Here is a 15,838-nt window from a genome sequence, read left to right as displayed (position 1 = left end):
AAACAGTCGAGTGGCGTATAGGTGGCAGCTTTATGAAGGGTCAGTAACACACTGTGATTGACAGTACAGGTGGCGTTACGAGGGGGGCGGGGCTCAGTGGACCAGAAAGAACGAATGTTTGTGTTGCTGCTGTGTTTGGCGTACTGAAAGTTCCGACGCGATCCACGATGTACATATCTGGGTCGTTTGAGGATGTCACGATGGGAAAGCAGAGCTGACGGGGTCATGTAGTGGGATCGAAGAGACAGCAACCCCGTTACAGAGTATTTCAGTGGTGGAGCGATGCTTGTGGCGGAGAAACACAGAGTAGTCGATTTGAAAAGTTTGATGATCGTGCTGGTGTAGAGGGGTCAGTCACAGTGTAATCTAGCAGTTCTATAGTCCATGGGATGACGAGGAAGCTACGGAACCAGCCGGGCAGAGAGATTGAGTGCATTAGATGTAGCCACAGACTACAGGCTACACCCAGGTGGGTGACTAGCAGCAGGTTAGCTGGTGGGCACAGACAATGCACTGTGACGGGCAGCCTCCGTGTTAGCGATAAATCACAGGGACACCCTCGATCCACGAAGAGCAGGCAGGATAGTCAGAGAAACAGCCTCGGTCAGGCGTGTGTAACAAGGCACGCCAGATCGGAGTGTCCAGCCTCAGAATACCTGAACTGAATTTGAATTACCATATGACGTAGGCCTTTTTCAAAACTCGTAGTCGTAAGGCGGAAGACAAGTCGGGTTTACCGGGGCTGGAGATCAGAGTAATAGTAACAGGTCCGGGATCACAGATCAGGAGTCAGAGTTGAAAGCAGACAGGCAGGCAGGCAGGCAGGCAGGCAGGCAGGCAGGCAGGCAGGCAGGCAGGCAGGCAGGCAGGCAGGCAGGCTTCCGATGCAGGCTTGCAGACTATCTGACAAGTGTTGACTAAAAACAGGGCTTTCTATACAGGGCATGATGAGTGGTAAATGCAGTGCAGCTGGTAGGTTAACGAGGGTGGAGCAGAGCAGAGACAGGTGGAGGTAATCAGACAGAGTAGAGAGAGCAGGGAGCAGAGTGGCACATAATTGAAAACAATTAGTGGTGTTACCAGGCAGGGAGAGGGCTCATGAGAGTACCCCCCAAGGGACGGCCCCAGAAGTCCCCAAGAAACACCACCAAGGCGGGCTGGAGGAGGGGGAGCCGGCGGAGGGTCAGAATTCCTCTGAGCGGTCAGAGTCCATATCCTCAGCGGCACCGTCTCCATCAGAAGACTCGACATCCGAGGGCCCCAGCTCAGAACCAGGTTCTGGGTCAGGATTAGACACCGGAGCAGGGGCAGCGGGGCCTGGAAGTGGATCTACATGGCAAGAAGCCCTGCGCCGACCCCGTCGGAGAGATGGCTGGTCAGGGTGTTGGCGATGGAATTCAGTGATGAGGGCCGGATCCACAATTCTTCCAGCGGGAACCCAAGCCCTCTCTTCAGGACCATAACCCTCCCAGTCCACCAGATATTGGATGCCCCTACCCCTTCGTCGAGAGCGGAGCAGTCGCCGGACCGTGTAGACGGGGCCACCGTCGAGGAAGCGCGGAGGAGGAGGCGATGGTGCTGCTGGGACTCTCATGTACAGGTCTGAGCTTGGAGACGTGGAAGGTGGGATGTACCTTCATGGTCTTGGGTAGCAGTAGTCGGACCGCCGTAGGGCTGATGACCCTCTGTATGGGAAAGGGTCCAATGAAGCGAGGCGCCAGTTTCCGCGACTCCACCCGCAGTGGTATATCTCGAGCCAACAACCAGACCTTCTGTCCGACATGGTAAACTGGTGCTAGGGTCCTCCTCCGGTTGGCTCCGATAGCATAGCTTGCACTGGACTTCAGGAGTGTGGCGCGAGCCTGGGCCTATGTGCGGCGGCAGCGGCGGGCATAGGCGAGCGCAGAGGGACAGGTAGCATCTCCCTCCTGACTGGTAAACAGAGGTGGTTGATATCCATAAACACATTGAAAGGGGGAGAGTCCGGTGGCAGAACTGGTGAGTGAGTTGTGGGCATATTCTACCCAGAGAAGATGTTGGGCCCAAGCACGGGGGTTGCGTGAGGTCACACACCTCAGTGCCTTCTCCAGCTCCTGGTTCATGCGCTCCGTTTGACCATTCGACTGTGGGTGGAATCCCGATGACAGACTGGCGGTGGCCCCAAGAAGGTTGCAGAATTCCTTCAAGAAGGCCGCAGAGAATTGAGGGCCTCGGTCTGACACAATATCCCTGGGCAGACCATGGACTCGAAACACATGTTCCAAGACCACCCGGGCGGTCTCCTTTGCAGTTGGCAGCTTTGGGAGGGGCACGAAGTGGGTCATTTTACTGAAGCGGTCAACGATGGTGAGGACGACAGGGTTTCCTTCAGATTGCGGAAGGCCCGTAACGAAGTCCAGGGAGATATGGGACCAGGGTCGCATGGGCACTGGCAGAGGCTGGAGTAACCCAGCTGGGGGCTGACTGGGGGTCTTGTGCTGGTTGCAAGTGGGGCAAGCTCTAACAAACTCCTGGATATCTTTCCTCATCAACGGCCACCAGAAACATTGGGAGAGCAGATGGAGGGTGCGTGTGATTCTGGGGTGACAGGCCAGGCGAGAGTCGTGCCCCCACTGAATCACCTGAGACCTCAGATCTGCTGGGACAAAGAGACGGTTAGAGGGGCATGCACTGGGGCTCGGCTGGTTCCGGATGGCTTCTCTGACCTGCTTCTCAATGTCCCAGGTCAAGGCAGCAACAACACAGGGGCTTGAGAGGATGGTTGTCAGCTCCTCATTGGATGCCTCATCCTTCTGAAGCATCCTGGAGAGTGCGTCGGGCAGGGAGCAGAGTGGCACATCATTGAAAACAATTAGTGGTGTTACCAGGCAGGGAGAGGGCTCATGACAGCATCGACCCACAAAGCCACCCCGTGTGAGTGCCTCCCCGCCACATCCCCGGAAATCAACTTATTCGATCAGTCATCAAATATCCCGTTCTCCATCACCACAATTCACCAGCCCCCTTCCCCCCCTCAATCCATGAACTAAAACAGTTCCTGCACCACCACATCAGGTCCACTCACATGGGCCAAAAACGACCCATGTATGCCAAGTGCGACAAAAGTGAAAAAAAAAGACACACCACAACAACAACACCGTCAAAAACAATCATCCCAGCAGCGATCCGGACCAAACAATACATCCAACATCTGAAATCGCCGCCCGCCGCCCCACCCACACACAACACACATCATATATTCAGACATACATCATCGCCCATGTGTGAGTGCGACACAGCGACAAGAAAAGACCTCAAACATCAAATGCACCGCCCGGTCCAAATCACCGCCAAATTAACCATCCCCAACAATATCATTACCATAGTATGTCCTCTCCCCACCCCCATCACACCTGGCACACACGGGCCACCCCCGACCCATGCGTGCAAACCCGATAATTTGAAATTAGGAAGTTTTTCCTTGTGCGATGCGAGGGTCTAAGGACAGAGGGTGTCATAACCTGTACAGTCTGTAAAGCACACTGAGACAAAGGTATAATTTGTGATATTGGGCTATATAAATATATATATATTTCATTTGATTTGAAATACACTTGGAATCACAAAGTTCAGCCCGTAGTAAAGGACTTGTACGTGTATTGTACTTTATATTGTGTTCTGTCTCTACTAAGTTCAGGATGTGGACCAGGCAGTGAATTCCACAGTGACATCATTGTTTCTGTAAATCAACTCCACAAGTCTTAACACTTTTATTGTAGCTAACTCCACCAGGATTTTGTTTCACAGTCACAGTTAAGATACCTTTTGAACTATTATATTCGGCTCTCATATGTTTTATATTTCCACTTTTTCCCCCTTTTTTCTGTTATTCCTCCAAACCCTGTGTAGATGTCTGATGTTCATAGAGCGCCCACTGTTAAAGGTCCTGCATTTGGTAACTTAAGACGCTGTCCTAACTCAAACCAGCTGTACAGAGATGGTTTGTATGGAGCGAGAGGGAGATATTTGCTGTTGAGAACTGAAACTGATGGAAGAGGACTCTGCTACATTGATTTAATGTAACATCTACACTTCACTGATATGTAAAGTGACCTAACCTACTTCCAATGGTACAATTTGTCCACAATATTATGACTTCTTCCTATATGCATATTGCCTACCTGGATGTTGGGGTTCTGTGAGCCCATGTCTGCATTGGCCAGCTCTGGGAAATTCCTCAGGTCCAGAATAAAAAGCTCAGAGTCCTCCTCAGGTTCAGGTGGGGGGAGGACGCCCTGGGGACGGTGCTGGGACAAGCGGTGTCTGGACCTGGGGAGAGACGGACCAGAGGGAAAAGTCTTCAGCAGGTTCTCCTGCTGGAGCTCCTGGAGAGTTTGATGACTGTCGCCAGGACTGGGCTCTGCTATCATCTGAGGGGAGAAAGACAACATACTTGGTGAAATATCGGATTAATAGAAAGAAAATTGAGGAATCTTGTTTTAGGTTTTTGACCACTAGGAACGGTGTAGAACAATGTCTTGATGAGCATTTTCTTTTATTGTTTGGTCTACCAGCACCACGTATTTTTTAATCCAGCGAAACATCACGAAAGCTCTCGAGAGTCCGATATTCTAACGCTAGGTCTACAGGCATTAGTCTATTACCCCGGCATATATGCTTATTTACCATTTATTTGATGGAAAACTCCGCCCATCTGATGCAAGACCAGCGAACCCCGGGACAGTAACCAAGTGGACGCACTCCTGGCTGTGAGTCGCAGATACGTGTTTGAAGGGAGAGATTTTGGGCGATAAGAAAGAAATGTTCTTTACAGTAAATGTTTGATGAATGGAACTCTGTAATTGATTCATTGACTGAGTATTTTACCATCTTACAATACATTAAGGTAAGAAGCATAAGCTCTTCAATTTAAGACAGTGAGATGGTGTCTGAACAAGTAAAAAGGACAAAGCGCTGCAACGCGGGTCACACAGCTGTGTTTGTTGGTTTGATCGTCAACGTCCTGTTTTTCTCTGCATCTTTTTTACACGGGCACCTGATGTCTTTAATTTACTTCCCTTATGATGTTTTTATGTTCATGTTTTTATGTCATATTAGGCTATGTGGATGGTTGTTGATGTTGTTTTGATATTCTTTTGTGCAAATTCTTAGAGGCAATAAAGGTTAAATCACAGACACATTTACTGTAATATGCAATAATAATTTGCTGACTGCGAAAAGTCTCGGACTCATTTTTGGAAAACAAAAAACACAAACTACCCAGGTGGAAAACAGTGGAGTAAAGAATAGATGTATACAGTATTACACCAAAGGATTATGTTGCATTATGTTGTTACAGACGACAGCATACGGCTGTTGTAAAGATGTAAAGCACAATTTATGTTGTTTATTATTCTTGGTATTAAACATTGTTAACAATAAATGTCTATGTTTCAAAACCAAATGCTGTGATTCATGTGCTCCTTGAGACAACTGAGAATCTCGCGACTGCCTGTGTTAGTAGAGTATAGCGCAAGGTAGACTATCTGGTAGTTACACTGTGTTGTAAAGAGAACTGGGTTGGGAATCGAGAACCGGTTCCAAATTAGTGCCGGTTCCAAAATTGCAATTTCAAATGAGTTATAAATTGGATTACGAACAAGTAAATTAACAATCATGACCCTTAAATAAACATTAATAAAAACAAACAGTTTATTTTCGTTTAACTGTGAATTAATTACATGGAAGCCCTTAATAAATGTTAACAGTAACTTCATGCTTATTATTGTACTATTTAACGGTAAATCAATGCTTATTACTGTACTCAAACCTTTATGAATTAATACCTTAATTGACAGGAACACCATTTTTAAATGATTACTAGACACGTTAGTTAAGTGGTAGTTAATATTTGTTTCTGCATTAACTAATGTACCCTTATTGTAAAGTGTTATTTTGTATAGATATAAATATGAAAAAGTATCTATATACATACACACATATATATAGATATATATATATATATATATATATATATATATAGATATAGATATAGATATAGATATACAGTCCCCTCCAAAACTATTGGAACAGCGAGGCCAATTCCTATATTTTTGCTGTACACTGAAAACAATTGAGTTTGACATCAGAAGATAAATATGAGAAGAAAAGATCAGTCTTTCAGCTTATATTTCCAGGTATTTACATCTAGATCTGATAAACAACTTAGAAGAAGACGTTTCTCCCTTCAGTCTCCTCTTTAGCAGGTACAATGCTCAATAGGGTTTCAGTCTGGAGATTGACTTGACCAGTGTAAAACCTTCCACTTCTTTCCCCTGATGAACTCCGTCAAAATGTTTCTGTAGACTTCTGAGTTCATGTTGCTGCTGCCATCATGTGTTGCATCATCAAAGAAGATAAATGAGCCCATCCCAGAAGTAGCCATGCGAGCCCCAGCCATGACATTACCTCCACCATGTTGCACAGATGAGCATGTGTGTTTGGGATCATGAGCAGATCCCTTCTTTCTCCACGCATTAGCCCAGGGGTCGGGAACCTATGGCTCGCGAGCCATATACGGCTCTTTCGATAACGCGATATGGCTCGCAGACAATTTTGAGCTAACATTTTTTAACTTAACAAGTAATAAATAATTATACTGTGCCATTTTAAAGTAAAACATTTAGCAGCGGATTTGTTTTTAGTTCTCCCCTCTCCTTTCCTCCGCTGTGTGTGTGTGTGTGTGTGTGATGTGTGTGTGTAGGGGGCGGAGCCCCGCCCGTCGCGAGACTGCGCAAAGCAAGCAGTAGACCGAAACTCATTCACAGAGGGCCAACATTAAAAACTGGGACTACGTCGAGGGCCAAACACGGTCCTCATGTATTGAACAGGGTACACATAAAGTGCAAAAAGATATGGAACATATTTAAGTCAACTGCAGACGGATTGCTGAGCAGTTCAATTAAAATATCTGAGCTGCAAAGTCGGCAAATACTCTCAGTTGATCAGCAGAATGCTGTCGGGAACACAGCGGTGGAGATGTTTGTCAGTGTTTGGAAACACGTAGTGACCAAAGTTTCCTTCTGCATCAGAGTCTCTCACAGGCAGCTTGGCATCATACATGTCCGTGATCACACGGCCCTGAAGCTGCAGGTTTAACAGTGAGATGCTTCGTTATGTCGCACAAACAGTCCAGCTCGCATCGTCCCAGAGATCTGTGGTGTGTTTCCCTTTGCTTTCCAAAAACTTTCATTTCATTCACATATTTAGATTCTTCCTCAAATGTCTTTTCCCGTGGTTGTGCCATGCATTGATTTAATTACCAAAACTAGTTATGACAGATATGATATTTTCTCGCGGGCCGGAATATAATTGCATTGAGTTTGACACCCGTGCAGTAAACACTGAAACATGCACATAAATGAGATAAATAACGTAAGCGTTTAGTTTATTTAATAAAAGAGCTCCTGTTCAATGCAACACTGATACCTCTATTAGTACTCGGAGACGTGTTATTCTTAAAAAATGCACGCATAAAGTTGCATTCAAATTTATATGGCTCTCAAGGAAATACATAAAAAAAATATTTGGCTTTTATGGCTCTCCCAGCCAAAAAGGTTCCCGACCCCTGCATTAGCCTTTCCATCACTTTGGCAAAGGTTAATTTTTGTCTCATCAGTCCATAAAACCTTTGAGCCTCGTCTCTGTACTTTTTGGCAAATTCTAATCTGGCCTTCCTATTCTTATTGCTAATGAGTGGTTGCATCTTCTGGTGTAGCCTCTGTACTTTTGATCCCAAAGTCTTCTGCGAATGGTGGATTGTGAAACCTTCACTCCTGCCCTCTGGAGGTTGTTGGTGATGTCACTGACAGTTGTTTTAGAGTTTTTCTTTACAGTTCTCACAATGTTATTTAATGTTTGAATAATCAATGTACAGGACACACCTGGGCAACAAAAAACACCTGTCAGTCACATGTTCCTATATTTCTGTTCACTTGAAAAATGGGTGGGTTCAAATAAAAAATGCTATCTTCTAAGTTGTTTATCAGATCTAGATGTAAATACCTGGAAATAGAAGCTGAAAGACTGATCTTTCTTTCTCATATTCATCTTTTGATGAGCTGTGAAGCACTTTAGGCTGCAATTCTTGTATGAAAGGTGCTATACAAATAAAGCTTATTAAAGCGTATTATTTTGATGTCAAACTCAATTGTTGTCATTGTACAGCAAAAATAAAGGAATTGGCCTCGCTGTTCCAATAGTTTTGGAGGGGACTGGACGTACCAGGGTCACAGGTGCATGGTGATATATAATATTAAGTGTATGTATTTATTGTTGTCTATTGTCAAAAGTTGCTTTTTGTAGCTTGACAAAGTAGCACTAATGGAACAAAAGATACTGTAAATAAAAAGCAGGCAGAGTCAGGCAATACAGTCAACAGCTGTAATCCAGCAACTTAACCAATGGAGTGTAGCTGATTTTAAACAGACAAGTCACAAATGTCCTTTCACCTCTTCAACACCTGGGAGAAGCCATGCTCTCTGCCAAGAGTGTAACTCCCAGCCTTCCATTTGTCCATTCATAAGACTTGACTGAGAGTCTCTGTCTGAGCATGTTAATGTGAAGGTTACTTCACCTGATGACTGCTTGCAACTGCAGTGTAAGCCCTTCACGTTACTAAATAAAAAAGTGGAAATGCATAATGTGTTTTAGTAGTCATTGACAACCACCAACACAGCCCAGGTCCACTGTTTCTGTTGTAGCAGTGTACGTCAGCATACTGAGTAAACAAGCAACTGCTCACACAAAGCAGCATTCCGGTATGGACCCTTAGCTGCTATTGATGCATCTTGACAACACAAACTGAGTGATTTATGATACAAATTGCTGTAAAATTAGAGACTGCTTTTGAATAAGCCCTAAATGCCCTTCCCCCTCACTCACAGACAGAAGACACAAGGACTGTGATGTGTTTTCAAAATAAAAACTCAATCATTGAAGAATGAAAAACTTGAATAAAGTGAATTGTTATTTTATCATAGCATGAGTCAGTTGGTGGTCAGTAAGTGAAATGCTCCTTCAAAAACAACGTTTTATCATTCAGCATATTTGTGGATGAAACATCAGGAAGTCATTTGTTATGTTCATCATTTACCTTTATGCAAGGCAAATATCCATTATGGGTTGAAAGTAGGAATGACGTAAGAATATTCGACGATTATACTAAAGCTACAGCAACAGCTGATGCTTGAACGCCCTGTGGGACTTTGCATCTTCTGTGTTCATATTCATACGAATATGAACAGGGTAACAGTTCTTCTAATTTAAGCTCCATTATCTCAACTAACAACATACCGTTTCTCCTGCAGCCTTTTTAAAATGGGTCAAGCATGGCTGTTACATACAACCCCATTAAAACACTGAAAGTGTCTGCTATATTAGCCTACAAATATTAAAAATAATATATAATAATAATTGATAAAAGATGCAAATATAGAGTTGAAACAAGATATTTAAACTTGCTTGGACCTACACTCACTGCAGAGTTGTCAGTTGTGGCGGTCTATCCAGCACTACAATGGCGAATGTGCTCTTGGACGGGTATATACATGTTGGGCTAGTATAGAAAAAAATAAACTTATGGCCATTAAAAATATGTTATCATAAGCATGCTTATAGACAGTTGCTAAAAAATGATTTATATTATTTAAATTGGAGCATACTACAACTAACCTGGCACTTCATACTTGAGTTAGCTTGGCTACTCCCATTAAAAAAAAGAAAGGTACGAGCAAGACGAGCATAGGAAAATTCAAGAAAAGTGTACAGAGGAATTTTTATTTGTCCTCCACGAGTCGAACCCTTTGTGCTTAATATGCAAACAAACCCGCTCTGGTTTCAAGTGAAGTCAATTTGGAGTGGCATTTTGTTCCGCCTCAGAATACCTGAACTGAATTTGAATTACATATGACTAGGCCTTTTTCAAACTCGTAGTCGTAAGCGGAAGACAAGTCGGGTTTACGGGGCTGGAGATCAGAGTAATATTAACAGGTCCGGGATCACAGATCAGGAGTCAGAGTTGAAAGCAGACAGGCAGGCAGCAGCAGGCAGGCAGGCAGGCAGCAGGCAGGCAGGCGCAGGCAGGCAGGCTTTCCGAGCAGGCATTGCAACTATCTGACAAGTGTTTAAAAACAGGCTTTCTATACAGGGCATGATGAGTGGTAAATGCAGTGCAGCTGGTAGGTTAACGAGGTGGAGCAGACAGAGACAGGTGGAGGTAATCAGACAGGTAGAGAGAGCAGGGAGCAGAGTGGCACATAATTGAAAAATTAGTGGTGTTACCAGGCAGGGAGAGGGCTCATGAGAGTAACCCCCAAGGGACGGCCCCAGAAGTCCCCAAGAAACACCACCAAGGCGGGCTGGAGGAGGGGGAGCCGGCGGAGGGTCAGAATTCCTCTGGGCGGTCAGAGTCCATATCCTCAGCGGCACCGTCTCCATCAGAAGACTCGACATCCGAGGGCCCCAGCTCAGAACCAGGTTCTGGGTCAGATTAGACACCGGAGCAGGGCACGGGGCCTGGAAGTGGATCTACATGGCAAGAAGCCCTGCGCCGACCCCGTCGGAGAGATGGCTGGTCAGGGTGTTGGCGATGGAATTCAGTGATAGGGCCGATCCACAATTCTTCCAGCGGGAACCCAAGCCCTCTCTTCAGGACCATAACCCTCCCAGTCCACCAGATATTGGATGCCCCTACCCCTTCGTCGAGAGCGGAGCAGTCGCCGGACCGTGTAGAACGGGGCCACCGTCGAGGAAGCGCGGAGGAGGAGGCGATGGTGCTGCTGGGACTCTCATGTACAGGTCTGAGCTTGGAGACGTGGAAGGTGGGATGTACCTTCATGGTCTTGGGTAGCAGTAGTCGGACCGCCGTAGGGCTGATGACCCTCTGTATGGGAAAGGTCCAATGAAGCGAGGCGCCAGTTTCCGCGACTCCACCCGCAGTGGTATATCTCGAGCCAACAACCAGACCTTCTGTCCGACATGGTTAAACTGGTGCTAGGGTCCTCCTCCGGTTGGCTCCGATAGCATAGCTTGCACTGGACTTCAGGAGTGTGGCGCGAGCCTGGGCCTATGTGCGGCGGCAGCGGCGGGCATAGGCGAGCGCAGAGGGACAGGTAGCATCTCCCTCCTGACTGGTAAACGAGGTGGTTGATATCCATAAACAACTTGAAAGGGGGAGAGTCCGGGGGCAGAACTGGTGAGTGAGTTGTGGGCATATTCTACCAGAGAAGATGTTGGGCCAAGCACGGGGTTTGCGTGAGTCCACACCCCAGTGCCTTCTCCAGCTCCTGGTTCATGCGCTCCGTTTGACCATTCGACTGTGGGTGGAATCCGATGACAGACTGGCGGTTGCCCCAAGAAGGTTGCAGAATTCCTTCCAAGAAGGCCGCAGAGAAATTGAGGGCCTCGGTCTGACACCAATATCCCTGGGCAGACCATGGACTCGAAACCATGTTCCAAGACCACCCGGGCGTCTCTTTTGCAGTTGGCACTTTGGGAGGGGCACGAAGTGGGTCATTTTACTGAAGCGGTCAACGATGGTGAGGACGACAGGGTTTCCTTCAGATTGCGGAAGCCCGTAACGAAGTCCAGGGAGATATGGGACCAGGGTCGCATGGGCACTGGCAGAGGCTGGAGTAACCCCAGCTGGGGGCTGACTGGGGGTCTTGTGCTGGTTGCAAGTGGGGCAAGCTCTAACAAACTCCTGGATATCTTTCCTCATCAACGGCCACCAGAAACATTGGGAGAGCAGAGGGAGGGTGCGTGTGATTCTGGGGTGACAGGCCAGGCGAGAGTCGTGCCCCCACTGAATCACCTGAGACCTCAGATCTGCTGGGACAAAGAGACGGTTAGAGGGGCATGCACTGGGGCTCGGCTGGTTCCGGATGGCTTCTCGACCTGCTTCTCAATGTCCCAGGTCAAGGCAGCAACAACACAGGGCTTGAGAGGATGGTGTCAGCTCCTCATTGGATGCCTCATCCTTCTGAAGCATCCTGGAGAGTGCGTCGGGCAGGGAGCAGAGTGGCACATCATTGAAAACAATTAGTGGTGTTACCAGGCAGGGGAGGGCTCATGACAGCATCGACCCACAAAGCCACCCCGTGTGAGTGCCCTCCCGCCACATCCCCGGAAATCAACTTATTCGATCAGTCATCAAATATCCCTTCTCCATCACCACAATTCACCAGCCCCCTTCCCCCTCAATCCATGAACTAAAACAGTTCCTGCACCACCACCAGGTCCACTCACATGGGCCAAAAACGACCCATGTATGCCAAGTGCGACAAAAGTGAAAAAAAAAGAAGACACACCACAACAACAACACCGTCAAAACAATCATCCGCAGCGATCCGGACCAAACAATACATCCAACAATCTGAAATCGCCGCCCGCCCGCCCCACCCCACACAACACACATCATATATTCAGACATACATCATCGCCCATGTGTGGAGTGCACACAGCGACAAGAAAAAGCCTCAAACATCAAAGGCACCGCCCGGTCCAAATCACCGCCAAATTAACCATCCCCAACAATATCATTACCATAGTATGTCCTCTCCCCACCCCCATCCACCTGCACACACGGCCACCCCCGACCCATGCTTGCAAACCCGATAATTTGAAATTAGGAAGTTTTTCCTTGTGCGATGCGAGGGTCTAAGGACAGAGGGTGTCATAACCTGTACAGTCTGTAAAGCACACTGAGACAAAGGTATAATTTGTGATATTGGGCTATACAAATATATATATTTCATTTGATTTGAAATACACTTGGAATCACAAAGTTCAGCCCGTAGTAAAGACTTGTACGTGTATTGTACTTTATATTGTGTTTCTGTCTCTACTAAGTTCAGGATGTGGACCAGGCAGTGAATTCCACAGTGACATCAATTGTTTCTGTAAATCAACTCACAAGTCTTAACACTTTTATTGTAGCTAACTCCACCAGATTTTGTTTCACAGTCACAGTTAAGATACCTTTTGAACTATTAATTCGGCTCTCATATGTTTTATATTTCCATTTTTCCCCCTTTTTTCTGTTATTCCTCCAAACCCTGTGAGATGTTCTGATGTTCATAGAGCGCCCACTGTTAAAGTTCCTGCATTTGGTAACTTAAGACGCTGTCCTAACTCAAACCAGCTGTACAGAGATGGTGTGTATGGAGCGAGAGGAGATATTTGCTGTTGAGAACTGAAACTGATGGAAGAGGACTCGCTACATGATTTAATGTAACATCTACACTTCACTGATATGTAAAGTGACCTAACCTACTTCCAATGGTACAATTTGTCCACAATATTATGACTTCTTCCTATATGCATATGCCTACCTGGATGTTGGGGTTCTGTGAGCCCATGTCTGCATTGGCCAGCTCTGGGAAATTCCTCAGGTCCAGAATAAAAAGCTCAGAGTCCTCCTCAGGTTCAGGTGGGGGGAGGACCCCTGGGGACGGTGCTGGGACAAGCGGTGTCTGGACCTGGGGAGAGACGGACCAGAGGGAAAAGTCTTCAGCAGGTTCTCCTGCTGGAGCTCCTGGAGAGTTTGATGACGGTCGCCAGGACTGGCTCTGCTATCATCTGAGGGGAGAGACAACATCCTTGGTGAAATATCGGTTAATGAAAGAAAATTGAGGAATCTTGTTTTAGGTTTTTGACCACTAGGACGGGTGTAGAACAATGTCTTGATGAGCATTTTTCTTTTGTTTGGCTACCAGCACCACGTATTTTTTAATCCAGCGAAACATCACGAAAGCTCTCGAGAGTCCGATATTCTAACGCTAGGTCTACAGCATTAGTCTATTACCCCGGCATATATGCTTATTTACCATTTATTTGATGGAAAACTCCGCCCATCTGATGCAAGACCAGCGAACCCCGGGACAGTAACCAAGTGGACGCACTCCTGGCTGTGAGTCGCAGATACGTGTTTGAAGGGAGAGATTTTGGGCGATAAAAAGAAATGTTCTTTACAGTAAATGTTTGATGAATGGAACTCTGTAATTGATTCATTGACTGAGTATTTTACCATCTTACATACATTAGGTAAGAAGCATAAGCTCTTCAATTTAAGACAGTGAGATGGTGTCTGAACAAGTAAAAAGGACAAAGCGCTGCAACGCGGTCACACAGCTGTGTTTTTGGTTTGTATCGTCAACGTCCTGTTTTTCTCTGCATCTTTTTTACACGGGCACCTGATGTCTTTAATTTACTTCCTTTGATGTTTTTATGTTCATGTTTTTATGTCATATTAGGCTATGTGGATGGTTGTTGATGTTGTTTTGATATTCTTTTGTGCAAATTCTTAAGGCAATAAAGGTTAAATCACAGACACTTACTGTAATATGCAATAAATTTGCTGACTGCGAAAAGTCTCGGACTCATTTTTGGAAAACAAAAACACAAACACCCAGGTGGAAAACAGTGGAGTAAAATAGATGTATACAGTATTACACCAAGGATATGTTGCATTATGTTGTTACAGACGACAGCATACGGCTGTTGTAAAGATGTAAGCACAATTTATGTTGTTTATTATTCTTGGTATTAAACATTGTTAACAATAAATGTCTATGTTTCAAAACCAAATGCTGTGATTCATGTGCTCCTTGAGACAACTGAGAATCTCGCGACTGCCTGTGTTAGTAGAGTATAGCGCAAGGTAGACTATCTGGTAGTTACACTGTGTTGTAAAGAGAACTGGTTGGGAATCGAGAACCGGTTCCAATTAGTGCCGGTTCCAAATTGCAATTTCAAATGAGTTTATAAATTGGATTACGAACAAGTAAATTAACAATCATGACCCTTAAATAAACATTAATAAAACAAACAGTTTATTTTCGTTTAACTGTGAATTAATTACATGGAAGCCCTTAATAAATGTTAACAGTAACTTCATGCTTATTATTGTACTATTTAACGGTAAATCAATGCTTATTACTGTACTCAAACCTTTATGAATTAATACCTTAATTGACAGGAACACCATTTTTAAATGATTACTAACACGTTAGTTAAGTGGTAGTTAATATTTGTTTTCTGCATTAACTAATGTACCCTTATTGTAAGTGTTATTTTGTATAGATATAAATATGAAAAAGTATCTATATACATACACACATATATATAGATATATATATATATATTATTATATATATATATATAAGATATAGATATAGATATAGATATACATCCCCTCCAACTATTGAACAGCAGCCAATTCCTTTTTTTTTTGCATTCACTTGATTTTTGACATCAGAAGAGAAATTGAGAAGAAAAGATCAGTCTTTCAGCATATTTCCAGGTATTTACATCTAGATCTGATAAACACTTAGAAGAAGACGTTTCTCCCTTCAGTCTCCTCTTTAGCAGGTAACATGCTCAATAGGGTTTCAGTCTGGAATTGACTTGACCAGTGTAAAACCTTCCACTTCTTCCCCTGATGAACTCCGTCAAAATGTTTCTGTAGACTTCTGAGTTCATGTTGCTGCTGCCATCATGTGTTGCATCATCAAAGAAGATAAATGAGCCCATCCCAGAAGTAGCCATGCGAGCCCCAGCCATGACATTACCTCCACCATGTTGCACAGATGAGCATGTGTGTTTTGGGATCATGAGCAGATCCCTTCTTTCTCCACGCATTAGCCCAGGGGTCGGGAACCTATGGCTCGCGAGCCATATACGGCTCTTTCGATAACGCGATATGGCTCGCAGACAATTTTGAGCTAACATTTTTTAACTTAACAAGTAATAAATAATTATACTGTGCCATTTTAAGTAAAACATTTAGCAGCGGATTTGT

General features: G+C 45.2%; 1 protein-coding gene across 1 annotated transcript in view; it reads right to left on the bottom strand.

Moving 5' to 3' along the window:
- LOC115027762 (isthmin-2-like) overlaps window positions 1-15,617 on the bottom strand; it is a 31,662-nt gene extending 16,045 nt beyond the window's left edge. The window contains exons 1-3 of the mRNA XM_029461247.1: window positions 15,609-15,617; window positions 13,371-13,517; window positions 4,161-4,409 (exon numbers count right to left, since the gene is read on the bottom strand). Of these exons, the coding sequence (XP_029317107.1) occupies window positions 4,161-4,409; window positions 13,371-13,517; window positions 15,609-15,617 (405 nt within the window). The remainder of the gene's footprint in view (window positions 1-4,160; window positions 4,410-13,370; window positions 13,518-15,608) is intronic.
- Window positions 15,618-15,838: the final 221 nt, after the last annotated feature.

Source organism: Cottoperca gobio, chromosome 22 (genome assembly GCF_900634415.1).
Source record: "Cottoperca gobio chromosome 22, fCotGob3.1, whole genome shotgun sequence".
NCBI lineage: Eukaryota > Metazoa > Chordata > Actinopteri > Perciformes > Bovichtidae > Cottoperca > Cottoperca gobio.
The sequence above is the reverse complement of the archived record's forward strand: the minus strand, read 5'-3'. Positions and strand labels throughout refer to the sequence as shown.